Source organism: Artemia sp. Qi Xiang Cuo, chromosome 6 (assembly GCF_049724085.1).
Source record: "Artemia sp. Qi Xiang Cuo chromosome 6, ASM4972408v1, whole genome shotgun sequence".
Lineage (NCBI taxonomy): Eukaryota > Metazoa > Arthropoda > Branchiopoda > Anostraca > Artemiidae > Artemia > Artemia sp. Qi Xiang Cuo.
This window is the reverse complement of record NC_142799.1, coordinates 29,253,432-29,268,813: the sequence shown is the minus strand read 5'-3', so window position 1 is coordinate 29,268,813 and position 15,382 is coordinate 29,253,432. Positions and strand designations below refer to the sequence as shown.

At 35.6% G+C, this 15,382-nt stretch overlaps 1 protein-coding gene across 2 annotated transcripts in view; it reads right to left on the bottom strand.

Annotated features, from left to right (window-relative positions):
* The window catches only part of LOC148951086 (uncharacterized), a 205,307-nt gene that overhangs the window by 16,287 nt on the left and 173,638 nt on the right, over positions 1-15,382 (bottom strand). For both annotated transcript variants that reach the window (XM_089090134.1, XM_089090135.1), the window contains exons 9-10: positions 7,947-8,168; positions 1,695-1,799 (exon numbers count right to left, since the gene is read on the bottom strand). In XM_089090134.1, coding sequence (XP_088946260.1) covers positions 1,695-1,799; positions 7,947-8,168 — 327 coding nt within the window. The remainder of the gene's footprint in view (positions 1-1,694; positions 1,800-7,946; positions 8,169-15,382) is intronic.

Here is a 15,382-nt window from a genome sequence, read left to right as displayed (position 1 = left end):
AGCCATCTCCAAATTTTGATTATATGTGTTTGGGGAAATGATGGGCATGAGATGGGGTTAGTTGCCCTCCAATCATTTTCGACTGTTTAAAAGGGCACTAGCCCTTTAATTTGCAATTGAATGACCTCTTTTTGAAGTTTCTACGACAACACTATCTATAAAAACCTTATATGCCCCCAGGGCATAACTTAAAACCCTTGCTATGAGGGGTGTGGGGGGTTTGTCATCCTCAAAGACATAATGTCCAGAACTTTCAACTACGTTGAACATAATGGATATCTCAAAATTTTGATTAGATGTGTTTGGGGAAATGGTGGGCGTGAGAGGGGGGTTAGATGCACTCATATAACTTTCGACTATTAAAAATGGCATTAGCCCTTTCAGTTTCCAACCAAATGAGCCCTTTTCAAAGTTTCTATGACAACGTTTTCTATAATAATTTATATGCTCCAAGGGCCTAACTTACAACCCTTGCCATGAGGGCTATGAAGGGGTTATCATCCTCAAAGACTCAATTTCCAAAACATTCAACTACATTGAACAAAATGGCTATATCAAAATACTGATTGGATGCGTTTGGGGAAATAGTGGGTCTGAAAGGGGGTTAGTTGCCGTCCAATCAGTTTTGACTGTCAAAAAGGGCACTAGTCCTTTGAATTTCCAATCGAATGAGCCCTTTTTGAAGTTTCTACGACAATGCTTTCTATAAAAAAAACCTTACATGTTCCAGGGTATAACCAACACCCCTTGCCCTGAGGCCTTTTTTTGGGGAAGGGGGGGGGGGTTGTCATTCTCAAAGACCTAATTTCCAGAACTTTTTACTAGGTTGAACAAAATGGCTATCTCAAAATTTTGATTGGATGTGTTTGGGGAAATGTTGGGCGTGAGAGGGGGTTTAGTTGCCCTCCAATCTCTTTCTACTATTAAAAATGACACTAGCTCTTTCAATTTCCAGTCGAAAGAGCCCTTTTTGAAGTTTCTACGAAAATGCCTTTTACAAAAACCTTATCTGCCCCCAGGGCATAACTTACAACCCTTTAACTGAAGGCTGAGGGGGGGGGGCGGGGTTGTCATCCTCAATGACATATTTGCCAGATCGTTCAACTACGTTGAATAAAATGGCTTTCTCAAAATTTTGATTGGATGTGTTTGGGGAAATGATGGGCGTGGAAGGAGTGTCAGTTGCCTTCCAGTCCCTTTCGGCTATTAAAAAGAGCACAAGCCCTTCCAATTTCCAATCGAAGGAGTCCTTTTTGAAGTTTCTATGACAACTCCTTCGATACGAAGTGCCCTGGTCTAAAACAAAGAAAGAAAGAAACAAATAAATAATGCATTTTGGCAACATCGTTCTTTACTTAGCCAGCGCTATTGCGCTGCTTATAATATTTGTACACTCCTGTGGTATACCTATCTCCTCTCCCCGATTATGAGGCCTAAAACCGCTACTGAGGAATTGGCAAATTGTTAGAGCGGACAGATTAAAAAGCAGCAACGTTGTATTCAGAAATTAAGGGAAACACCTCATTATGTAAGAAAACAGAAATTAACATCTGAAAATAGTTTTCAATAAAATTTTGTACTTTTAGTCGATTAGATACAAACCCTTCACTAAACCTAGAACATCCATAATTCACATTTTTTTATCCTGAATTGAGGGAATGACAATTACTGTTTATATTGATACTGGAACTCACATAGTCAGGTACGTTATTTTTAGCTCCAACGGCTTCCAAGATGTGGATCACTTCATCAGAGTCTTCACCCAGACCATAAGCATAATGAAGCGGGGTTCTGCAAAGCTGAAATATTATTTGAAATATTAGCCCAACTGTAGAATTACACAAAGTACCAAGAAGGGTAGATACAGAAAATACCATTAAAATTTCTCTATAAATTTTTTTTCAAGTACCTTGCGTAAGCGTTGAGTCGAAATGAGTAGGCTCCGAAGCTTCAAATAAACGTAGTGTAATTTATTTTAAAGGTCACAAAAGGCAGAATATGTATATGCATTTTTTTAGCTCAGAAAGATGCTATATTGCGTCAATGCAGCCTTCAGTAATAGTTTGGCCGTAAACATGTTTTTAAGCTCTTGCTACCCCTTTCCCAACTTGTAAGGCTTTAAAATTTATGTATGTATATCCGTAAGACACATCTTAACTTTAAAAAAAGAATTTATTTGCTATTAGATTTTGCTTTTCTTGGAATCTGCTTATTTACTATATCTTCTTCTGTTCTCATGGTCCTTAGTAAGGTGGTTCTCAGGATTTTAAGCAACTCCTAGGCTAAGTTCATGCTAGTTTTACGTAAGCTCTGATCTATTTTCAAGAAACTTTGATGTCTTACGCGTAGAGAAGGTATATCGATATAAAATTGAAAGTACTTTCTTAAAACCTTATTTAAGCTTCAGAAGTTTCGTTTCCAAGCTCATGAAAAGTTTTTTGCCTCAAGAGGGAAGAAGAAGTATTTGAAAAAGTATGTAAAATTAGACCCGGTGCCACGCCGGTGGATCGACCGAACGCCGCCAACGAGAGGCCCGGTTGATCACCGCCGGCGGCAGAGGCGGCGGCGTTCGGCTGGCTTAGAATTAATTTTGCGGCATTTCTTTATTGCGTCAACCGTAAAGTCGGAGCTTTTCTTTCTCGTGTTGTTTAGTATTTCGATTTTCCTGATTAGAAATCAAGCAGGGCTTGCACTATCCCCGAATTTTTGGATATTTCCGCGAAAATCTATGCGTCACCCCGAATGCCCGAATCCTTTAAAATCACCCAATCACGGTGCCACCGCTAGCGAATTATCACCAGTGACTTTCCCTGCCAAATAGTACTTTGAATACCATACTTCTTCACTACTCTCTTGTTCGTTAATTTTTGTCTCTTTTGTTACTTTGCATAAGAACGAGACAGATGCAGTTGCAATATAAACAGTTCTTCATATGTTGACAAAAAAAGTATATGTTGACAAAAAAAGTCTTTATGAAATGAGATTGAACCATTCCGAATGCAGCTTCCCAATTGCTATTTCTTACATCATTCGTAGTCAAGAATTTTATTTTTAAGTTGAATAGAACGTATTCACTACTATACAGCTTCAGTTGGATTTTGAAATTGATAGTCGACAGATTGTTTCTACAGCTGAATCGTAAGTTTGCAGACTTTTGTTTTCTTTTGTGTTTTTAGATAAGATTTTCTTAATGTTTAATGACAATTGTTGAACGCCTGATAGATTAAAGAAAACACAATCTTCTTTCTGAAAAACATTTTACTCCCCCCCCCCCCCAAAAAAAAACTTCTATTAAGACAAGATTTAGCTATAGACTAAGCTATGTACAAGGTTGAGGAATTAAAGATTGAAACGGAAGTTGCCCCAAAAATATGATTCATAAAAAATTGTAAATTATTGCCTATAGGGGGGGATAGGGGACTATCATTTTTAAATGATAATATCTCATTTTTTTTAATTGAAAGCAGGGATGCCAAAAAGATAATTATTTTTTTTTCATTTAAAGTGGAGACGGAAGAAAATGATATCAAATTCTGTGGGAAACCATTGAAATATTTTGATAGACCCAGGGCCCCGTATTGGTATTTGTTCATTGTCTTGGGTATTTTGCGGTTTCTCATAGGCTACTGGCCTAATTTGGCTTTTGTGATTGCTCTCTTCGAATTAGATTCTTTGGATCTTAGTGAATGCCAAGGCGAATCTATGACTCAGTTTTCCAATAATTTGAGGTATATCTGGATAATTTCGACATTTTTGTTGTTGTCATTGTACCCCTTTACTCATACCCTCAATTTTTTTTTTTTTTAAGGGACACTAAGTTGTTTTACGTTATTTCGTGTGTTTGTTTGAACCATATAGTTACCTAGTTAATTATTAAGTAAATTATTTTTTTAATAGTAAAGCTGAGATGGTATCCTATCAAGGTGGTATCCAGAGGGGGGGGGGGCATTAAATTTAAATAATAATATCTCGATTTTTTTTTATTGAAAGCAGGGATGCCAAAAAGTTTATTATTTTTTTTAATTTAAAGCAGAGACGGTATCCTATCAAGGTGGTAATTTTTGTGAGCATTTGGAAATGTGAGCATTTGGAAATCAAAGCTTATACTCAATAACTCATACTAGGTCTCCTAACATTTTGCTTGGATTAAAAGTAACGAACTAGGAAGAAAATTTCAGCATCTTTCTGGAGCTACTTCAGTCTACATATTATTTCGTTTAATTACATTTAAAATGGATGAGCTTCTCATTTTGTACCTAAGAAAATAGCTGGCACTTCATTTTTCTTCATACCGAAAAAACCATTAAGTGTTTTTCGTTTCATTGTAATTGAAGTGTTCTCATGTGAAGGGCTCATCATGTATTTTTTAGTTTGATAAATTTACTCCTTTTAGATGCAGTTTATAATTTAGCTGATATGTATATGAGTTTATAATTTGGAATGAATCCCTAAAAGAAAAAAATGAATAATATCCAAAAGAGCATCCAAAAACAATAAAAAAGCAGCAGTTAAGCATTAGCCGACATAACATATATTCTATAAAGACGCCAAAAAAGCTTAAAAATGTACTTTTTTAAAATTGTTATTAAAAATTAGTTTTTAATACAAGGAAGGCTTTTTAGGAATCCAAAAGAACAAAAAAAAAAAAATCAATATCAAAGTCACCCATTTCAACTGTTTTAAAGGTGACAAAACAAATATTGACAAAGGGCATTATGAAAAAATTAAGCTCTTAAGTTCAAACTTATATTCAAAATTTTAACCCAGATAACTGACGAATTTTGTGATGCGGTATATGAAGTTTCGTATGCAGTAATGCTCGATGAAAAAAACCTACTAATTTTGATAATTGTTTATGTTAAGAATACATAGCTAATAGATACTTCAACTATTATGCAAGGGTTCTGAAACCCCACATCCATTTCGTTTCTACCAGATTTCTACTTCTCTTGATGAATAACGAAGAAGACCAGTTTCCAGTCAGCGACTTGTGAAGTTTTGAGCTCATGAATAGGTCCAAGTCTGTTGTAAATTTGAGCTGTGATTTGAGAAAGACTGATGAAACATTGATGTTTGCGGTTAACATTGATCGCGCCGGCGGCGGGCCGGCGGCACGCCGCCGCTGCTGCTTTTGGCCCCGCCGCCGGTCTTCCCTCATTGGCACGGCGCCGGGGTCTATGTGAAATATTTGAACCATAGTAGTATTGAATTATAGAGAAATATATTATAAAATTATATTAAAAAATTGAAACATAGAATATTCAAATTGAGGGCTATTGAAAAAGTTCCCGAGTCCTAATTTAGACTGCATAATCCATATCTAAAAGTTTTGATCCAGCTTGAACAACAGCTTTCCAAGTTAGCAAGCCCTTAGAACTCTTTCAGAACATTACCAGAACATAGTACATCAAATAAAGATGAAACAAGCAGGTACACAATTAAAATACATAAAAAACTATGTATTTTTATCAGCTAAGGAAACATATGTCTTTATATTGTGTTATTCTGAGCCAATACACAACCGACAAGTGCGTATTTACGTAGCGTTTTACTTTTGAGATGGAAAGTTAAACACCAATGAGCAGCCCCAATTCTGAGATAAACTTAACTTTGTTATAAAGGGTATAATTTTAATATATTCTAATTTAGAATATGACACCTGATAATTGTGGCCTTCGTACTTGATGAACAATTAGATTCTTTGTCTATCAACAAGCGATTGCCACATAAATACTTGACTAAAAGTGCGTGTTTATGCATTTTCAGATGGCATATACCTTAAAATATGACACCTGATAATTGTGGTCTACGTACTTGATGAACAATTTGATTCTCTGTCTATCAACGAGCGATTGCCACATAAACACTTGACTAAAAGTGCATGTTTGTGCCTTTTCAGATGGCATATACCTTAAAATAGTACACCTGATAATTGTGGCCTATGTACTTGATGAAAAATTTGATTCTCTGTCTATCAACGAGCGATTGCCACATAAACACTTGACTAAAAGTGCATGTTTGTGCCTTTTCAGATGGCATATACCTTAAAATAGTACACCTGATAATTGTGGCCTATGTACTTGATGAACAATTTGATTCTCTGTCTATCAACGAGCGATTGCCACATAAACACTTGAATAAAAGTGCGTGTTTGTGCCTTTTCAGATGGCATATACCTTAAAATAGTACACCTGATAATTGTGGCCTATTTACTTGATGAACAATTTGATTCTCTGTCTATCACCAAGTGATTGCCACATAAATACTTGACCAAAAAGTGCGTGTTTGTGCCTTTTCAGATGGCATATACCTTAAAATAGTACACCTGATAATTGTGGCCAATGTACTTGATGAACAATTTGATTCTCTGTCTATCAACGAGTAATTGCCACATAGACACTTGAATAAAAGTGCGTGTTTGTGCCTTTTCAGATGGCATATACCTTAAAGTAGTACACCTGATAATTGTGGTCTATGTACTTGATGAACAATTTGATTCTCTGTCTATCACCAAGTGATTGCTACATAAATACTTGACCAAAAAGTGCGTGTTTATGCCTTTTCAGATGGAAAGTTAAAGACCAATGAGCAGCCCCAATTCTGAGATAAACTTGACTTTGTTACAAAAGGGTATTTTTATTGTTTTTTGCCCTTATCCTAAAATATCGAAGCAATAATAACAATTTCAATCTAAGAATAATATTATTTTTTACTTGTGTATATTTTACTGTTCAATGGTCTATATTTAATTCTTAGCATATTCCATGCTAAAAGAAAGAGAGAAAGATGAAATTGACCTTATTCTAGTAAAATCAATTCTCAGAAGTGTAGGGTGTGTGTGTAATATGTGCCTTTCAAAATCTAGGAGGGGGTGGATTTTTTTTCAGTTATTCCGATGAAAATCCAAAAAAGCTATTTTTTAATCAATACATCCTATATATTTTTCAAAATCTAGTGGGTTGGGGGCAAACGGATTTTGGAGGGGGACAAATAGAACAAGCTCTTAAGACTTTATATGCTGGAAAAAAACAGTATATACATCGAATCATGATCCAAAGAAGTTGCTAAAAGGATACAGCAGCTTTGTTTGAAAAATATAAATTCTGCCCCCTCTGCATATATCTGGCCTAATTATATAAGCACTGCCAAAATTAAATTATAACTCTTTTGAGTTTTTTTTTAACGTTCTAGGAAAGCATAATTCGCTAGTTTCAACACTAAAAAGAATTCTACACTTAATCTACTGTTTCTGGCAATAGAACGTAGTTAGCAGACAGTTTTTCATTGGCTGCTAACATATTTTTTTGGAAGTATCGTCGAATAGAGGAAGGCATACAAGCCATAAGCCAAGACAAGAATCCTACAGTACTGTGCACATCCCTTCTCATTTGTGTTTTGTTTTGCTTGTCCTCTAGAGCCTACACGAAATAAAGGTTACCTTGTAGCAATTGCGCTGGTAAACTATATACGAAACATTTTCCCGCTCAACTTCCTGCCCTGAACAAAATTCCATTTAGACTTTTTCTTTTCTGAGCTTTAGGCAATAGATGGGTCAAATGGAATTAAACATCAAAAATGATTTTAAAATACGTATCTGACTTTTTTTTTCAGTGAAACACCTAATTGATCCTAGGAATCTGTTGCATCCTCGGTGATCAATGCTTTGTTCCTCCACACCTCATCCTATTTTTTCCCTAGAATACAAATTTCTTTCGTATTAAATGGAAATTTAAACGTACTTTTACGCCCTTTTTCGTCACTACAGCAAATCTTCCAGAAGTGTGCAGGAACAGATTTCGTAATACTAAGCCGAACAGAAGAGACTCGCTTAATATCCGATGTCAGCATGCAAAATGCAACAAATAGTATAATGTTGAATGCGTCAGTGTAGGATTTTGTTTTGTATGAGAAATTTTGTGAAACCTAGAAACAAGCACACGACTTACATTGTCTTGAACAGCTACTGTATAAGGGAATTTCCGACAGAGATAGTTAATAATATCCAGTTTATGGAGATGCATTGCTAGAACTGCCACATGAAGACTACATCGCCCTTTCTTATCTTTAGCCATCGCGAAGAGCTTTCCTTTTCTTTTGTTGTTTAGGAGTACTTTCAATCTGTCGAGCTGGCCAAGTCTAATAGAGGTATGAATTGCATTTCTATTTTCCTATAAGAGCAAGAATAAAAATCCTTATATTGAGTGATTAGGTAGCAAAAGAAAACTATCTTGGCTCAGATTATAATTAAGTTTAAAAAAACAAAAAATACTATTTTTTTGAAATATAAGTAATGAGACCACATTCCAAATTTTAAATGAGTAACAGTTTTTATGAGTGTAGAAAGTCTTATTTATCCCCTCTAACCCTAATCAAACAGTTCGTGGTAACGAACTGTAAGTAAGGAGCGACCTGGCTCAATGGTAACCGAAACTCTAGAAAACGGGTTTTTGATACCAATAGATATATCAAAAGAATAAGATTTCAATGCTGATTTCAAATATATAACTTTCATCAAGTTTAGTGCTACCCATCAAAAGTTACGCGCCTGAGAAAATTTGCCTGATTTTCAAAAAAAAGGGGGAAAGACCCTCTAAAAATTATAGAAGCTTAATGAAAATCACACCATCATATTCAGCGTATAAGAGAACCCTACTGTAGAGGTTTCAAGCTCCTATCTGCAAAATATGGAATTTTGCATTTTTTGCCAAAAGATAGATCACGAATACCCGTTTATTTGTTTGTTTGTTTGTTTGTTTTTTTCCCCAGGGGTGACACTTTAACCAATTGGTCGTAGAAAATCGTAGGAGGTTTTTCACGAACATAAATTAAAAGCTTCAATTCCCTTTTAAGCAACCAAAAAAATGGGGGATAACTGGCCCCCCTTCCACGCTCATTTTTTCCCAATATCATTTAATTAAAATTTTGAGATTTCCATTTTGTTCAGCATGATCGAAAATATGATAAATATGTCTTTTAGGACGACTTAATCCCCCGAAGTTGCAGGAGGGAGGGCTAAAAGTTATGAAATTTACCAATTTTTAAAATTTTGTTTTGTTTTTGGGTATTTAACCATAATTTTCCTGTAGTTTTTTTTGCGGTTTGGGGTTGGTATGGGGGGGTCGGTGCTTATTTAAGTGTATCTTTTCATTAAGGAAGTTTTGATGGGGTAAGAGAAATTGCCTTGATGGGGGTACCGGATTTGCCAGCATTTTTTATTGGTTTATGGGAAGTATACAACCATTTTCAGGACTGATATTGTCTGAAGGGGGGGGGGGCTAGAGGAGGGGTTACTCTGGAGAATATTTCCGTAGAGGATGTTTCTTGGGGGGAATTTACATTAAGATTAAGGGGGCGCCGGATGTCAAATCTTTATTTAAAAATTGATAATAAATTAAATAAAAAAAAAAGTTTGTTCAAATTAAATTTAAGACGTACTATTAGAAATTAAAAACAACATAAATTAAAAAGTGGTTGAGGGGATTCTCCCCCCCTGACCAAAATCGCGGTGTAATCGCCAGTTTTTTTTAGTGCTTTCAAAAGAGCTATCTATTCTAATTAAACGGCCTTTGTGATTCAGGGGTTTGTGAATCAAAATTTTTTTTAACTTTTAACGTAAAGAGCGTGTTATTGACTAAGGCGAGAACCCACTCATATACGTAATAACATATACTTAATAAAAAAAAACAATAAAAAAACAAGCGATACGGCTCAATAGTAATCGAAACTTTTAAAAACGGAATTGTGACGTCAATAAATGTATCAAAAAAATGGGCTTATAATACTTATTCTAAATATATAAATTTTATTAGGCCTAAGTTTAGTATTACTCATCAAAGGCTACGAGACTGAGAAAATTTACCCTATTTTTTAAAAAGGGGGAAAACGTCCCCCACAAGTGAAAGAATTTTAATGAAAATCACACCGTCAGATTCAGCGTATCAGAAAACCCCTTTTACATAGGTTTCAAGCTCATATCTGCAAAAATCTGCAACTTTGTATTTTTTGCCAGAAGAAAAATATACGAATATAGAAGTTAGTTACGTAAGTTAATTTGTAAAGACATCCATTTAGCAAAAGAAAAGTAAAATTTTTATGCAAATAAAAGCTGCATTAACTAAAAAACGATCAGAAATTAAATAAAAAAAACAAGTTTTTTAAACTGAAAGTAAGGAGCGACATTAAAACTTAAAACGAACAGAAATTATTCCGTATATGAAAGGGGCTGTCCCCTCCTCAACGCCTCGCTCTTTACGCTAAAGTTTGACTCTGTCTCACAACTTTATTTTTTAAAACAATAAAAAACTTTAGCGTAAAGAGCGAGGCGTTGAGGAGGGGACAGCCCTTTCATATACGGAATAATTACATTTCGACTGAAATGTACGAAGGAATATTAGAACTTAAAACGAACAGAAATTATAACGTATGTGAGGGGTTCTCCCCAAGTCAATACCTCGCTCTTTACGCTACAGTTTTTTTTAGTGCTTTCAAAAGAGCTATCTATTCTAATTAAACGGCCTTGGTGATTCAGGGGTTTGGGGCTATCCCCTCCTCAACGCCTCGCTCTTTATACTAAAGTTTGACTCTGTCTCACAACTTAATTTTTGAAAAAAATAAAAACTTCACCGTAAAGAGCGAGGCTTTGAGAAGGGGGCAGCCCCTTTCATATACGGAATAATTGCATTTCAACTGAAATGTAAGAAGGAATATTAGAACTTAAAACGAACAGAAATTATAACGTATGTGAGGGGGTTCTCCCCCAAGTCAATACCTCACTCTTTACGCTACAGTTTTTTTTTAGTGCTTTCAAAAGAGCTGTCTATTCTAATTAAACGGCATTTGTTATTCTGGGGTTTTTTAATCAAATTTTTTTTTTATCTTTTACCTTAAAGTGCTTTTTATTTAATAAGGGGATAACCCCCTCATATACGTAATAACATATACTTAATAAAAAAAAACAATAAAAAAACAATCGATACTTATAAATATTAATCTAAACTTTTAAAAACTTAATTTTTATGTCAATAAATGTATCAAAAGAATGTGTTTATAATGCTGATTATAAATATATGAATTTTATTAAGTTTAGTATTAATCATCAAAGTCTACGAGCCTTATAAAATTTACTATACTTTTTAGAGAGTAGGGAAACATCCCATACAAGTGAAAGAATTTTAATTAAAATAACACCGTCAGATTCAGCGTATCATAAAACCCTATAACATAGGTTTCAAGCTCATATCTGCAAAAATCTGCAACTTTGTATTTTTTGCCAGAAGCAAAATATTCGAATATAGAAGTAAGTTACGTAAGTTAATTTATAAAGACATCCATTTAGCAAAAGAAAAGTAAAATTTTTATGCAAATAAAAGCTGCATTAACTAAAAATCGATAATAAATTAAATAAAAAAAAACAAGTTTTTTAAATTGAAAGTAAGAAGCGACATTGAAACATAAAACGAACAGAAATTATTCCCTATATGAAAGGGGCTGCCCCCTCCTTAACGCCTTGCTCTTTACGCTAAAGTTTGACTCTGTCTCACAACTTTATTTTTTAAAACAATAAAAAACTTTAGCGTAAAGAGCGAGGCGTCGAGGAGGGGACAGCCCCTTTCATATACGGAATAATTTCTGGTCAGTTTAAGTTTTAATGTCGCTCCTTACTTTCAGTTAAAGAAACTTGTTTTTTTTATTTAATTGTAATGTCAAGGACGCGCTTAACTGAAAAAAGAACATACTTCTGATATTTTCGTTGAGAGCATGACCATCCTTTTTTTTTTTACTCTATGAATGGGATTTTAAGATAACAATAATTGTTCAGGATAATTTTTGCTCATTTTAGGTTTAAAGTTTAATGTTTATTTAGATTTGAGAAAATATTATTTTTATCTAATCAAAAGAATTTTTATCAAGAACAGTTTTCAAAAGGAAAAAAAGAGTGATGAGCATAATAAAGTCCAAGGGGTACCTTTTTTTGCAGGGATGATTATCGTTCGCAAAGAATTGTTATGTAAATTTTAAACTTGAATGTAAAAAAAACAGGGTTGAAGGAGGGAGTAGCCTCCAAGAGTCTTGGACCAAAAAGCTCGAAGTAAAGAACCGAAAAAAAAACCATTCTTAAGAGTCATTGGCCTGCCATAATTTCATAGGCAGCACAATAGCGCTGCCTAAGTAAAGAGCGATGTAGGCACAATGTATTATTATTTTTTTTTGGTCTTAGACCAAAATTGAAGGGGCTAGTGCCTCTTTTAATAATCAAAAGGGATTCAAGGGCAACTAACCCCCCTCCCACACTCACCATTTCCTCAAACACATCCAATCAAAATTTTGAGACAGCCATTTTGTTCAATTTAGTTAAAAGGTCCGAAAATTATGTCTTTGAGGATGACAACCCCCCCCCCACACAGGATTGAGGGCAAGGGTTGTAAGTTATGCCCTGGGGGCATGTAAGGTTCTTATAGAAAGGATGGTTCTTATATATTCTGCAGAGGGCTCATTGGATTGGTAATAAAAAGGGTATTAGATTTTCTAATACCCTTTTCAAGATTAAACATGATCGGAGGACGGATACCCTATGCCCCACACACCTCGTATTTTCCCGAAATGCATCTAATGGAAATTTTGAGATGGCCATTTGTTCTTGTAGAAACTTCGAAAAATGCTCATTTGATTGGAAATTAGAAAGATCTATTTTAATAATCAAAAGTGATTGGAGGGCAACAAAACCCCCCTCCCTGACACACCCATCAATTCTCAAAACACATCTAATTAAAATTTTGAGTTAAACATTATTTTCAGCATAGTTAAAAGGCCTAGACATTATGTATTTGAGAATGACAACCCCCCCCCCTAACAGCCTTCAGAGAAGCTTTGTAAGTTAAGCCCCTAGGGCATATAAGATTTTTATAGAAAGGGTAGTTGTATAAAACCCGGAGGGTTTTTGAAATGGAAATCAGATGTTCTAATTCCCTTTTTAAGAGTCAAAGTGATCGGGGGCAGCCCCCCCCCCCTTGTGTCGTTTTTTCCACAAATATATGCGATCAAAATTTTGAGATAGCCATTTGTTTGAAAATCGTAAAAAGGTCACATAATAAGGTCTTTGGGGTGGACAGAATCCCCAGAGTCAGGAGGTGAGGGTTTTAAGATATTCCCCAGGGGCATATAAGGTTCTTATGGAAGGGCTGGTTGTGTGAACTTTAGAAGAGGCTCATTTAATTTGAAATGTATAATTCTAGTTCCCTTTTAAGAGTCATACATGACGGAGAGCAAATAGCCCCCCTCCCTGACATTTTCTTTTCCCAAAACACATTCAATTAAAATTGTGAGATAGCCATTTTGTAACCAATAATAAAAAAAAAAAAAAACATATAACAATATCTTTAGGGTGGATACAATCACCCAGAACCAGTGGGCAAAGGTTGTAAGTTATGCGCCGGGGCATATAAGATTTTTGTGGAACGGTTGGCCGTATAAGGTTTGGATCGGATGGACCGATCCCGGCTTTGCCGCCAGACCCCGGCACTCGGCACGCGGCAGGCTTCTATATATGGATTCTCATTGTAACTTGTCTTCTAAACACAGAAAATTTCAGCTTTTTCTTGATGTCATGACTTCCAAATCGACTTTAAATTAGAAGAAGTTCCTTTGTATAATTACGTTTTTTTATTGGACCTTTAACTTTTGCCTTAGGTTATCGCTTGTCAGTATGAAAGACTTATCGCCGAACCTTTGTTTCTTTTAATTGTTCAGGTGGTGGGACAAAAACTTCTTTTTCTTCCAACGAATTATCTAGTCCATGTTTTGGATTTTCAAAGGTATGGTAGGCATTAATGACCTTATCATAGGCAGCGCAATCGCGCTGCCTAAGTAAGAACGATGTTGGCACAAAATATGGTTATTATTTTTTTATTTTTTTTGGTTTTAGACCACGGCACTTCGTTTCGAAGGAGTTGTCGTAGAAACGTCGAAAAGGGCTCATTCGATTGGAAATTGGAGTGGCTAGTGCCCTTTTTTGATAGTCGAAAGTGATTGGAAGGCAACTAACACCCCTTCCACGCCCACCATTTCCCCAAACACATGCAATCAAAATTTTTAGATAGCCATTTCGTTAAGCGTAGTTGATTTTCAAATAAAAACTATGTTTTTGAGAAGGACACTCCCCCACAGCCCTCAGGGCTAGGGTTGTAAGTTATGCTCTGGGGGCATATAAGATTCTTATAAAAAGCGTTGTCGTAGAAACTTCAAAAAAGGCTCATTCGATTGGAAATTCAAGAACTAGTGCCCTTTTTACTAGTCGAAAGTGATTGGAGGGCAACTAGCCCCCCTCTCATGCCGACCTTTCCCCCAAACACATCCAATCGAAATTTTGAGATAGCCATTTCGTTCAACGTAGTTGAAAGTTCTGAAAATTAGGTCTTTAAGGATGATAACCCCAACACAGCCTCAGGGCAAGGGTTATAAGTTATGCCCTGGGGGCATATAAGGTTATTATAGAAAGTGGTGACGTAGAAACTTCAAAAAGGGCTCATTCGATTGAAAATTGAAATGGCTAGTGCCCTTTTTAATAGTTGAAATTGATTGGAAGGCAACTAACAAACCCTTCCATGCCCACCATTTATCCAAACCCATCCAATCAGAATTTTGAGACAGCCATTTTGTTCAACATAGTTGCTAGTTCTGGAAATTAGGTCTTTGAGGATGATAACCCCCCTCAGAGCCCTCAGGGCAAGGGTTATAAGTTATACCCTGGGGAAATATAAGGTTTTTATTGAAAGCTTTGTCGTAGAAACTTGAATAAGGGCGCATTCGATATTTTCCTCAAACACATACAATCAAAATTTTTAGATAGCCATTTTGTTCAACGTAGTTTAAAATTTTGGAAATAAGGTCTTTAAAGATGACTCCCCCCACAGCCCTCAGGGTAAGGGTTGTAAAATAGAACCCCGGAGCATATAAGGTTTTTATTTAAAGTGTTGTCGTAAAAACTTTAAAAAGGGCTCATTCCATTGGAAATTGAAATGGCCTTCTTAATAGTCAAAAGTAATTGGAGGGCAAATACCCCCCCCCCCCTCTCACACCCACTATTTTCCCAACACATACAATCAAAATTTTGAGATAGCCATTTTGATCAACGTAGTTGAAAGTTTTGGAAATTAGGTCTTTAAGGATGACACCCCCCCCCACAGCCCTTAGGGCAAGGGTTGTAAAATATGACTTGGGGGCATATAAGGTTTTTATTTAAAGTGTTGTCGTAGAAACTTCAAAAAGGGCTCATTCCATTGGAAATTGAAATTGCTAATGGCCTTTTTAATTAGGGCTGTAATCAGAGGGATTACAGCACTTTTGAAGTAGAAACTTCAAAAGGGGCTTATTGGATTGAAAATTC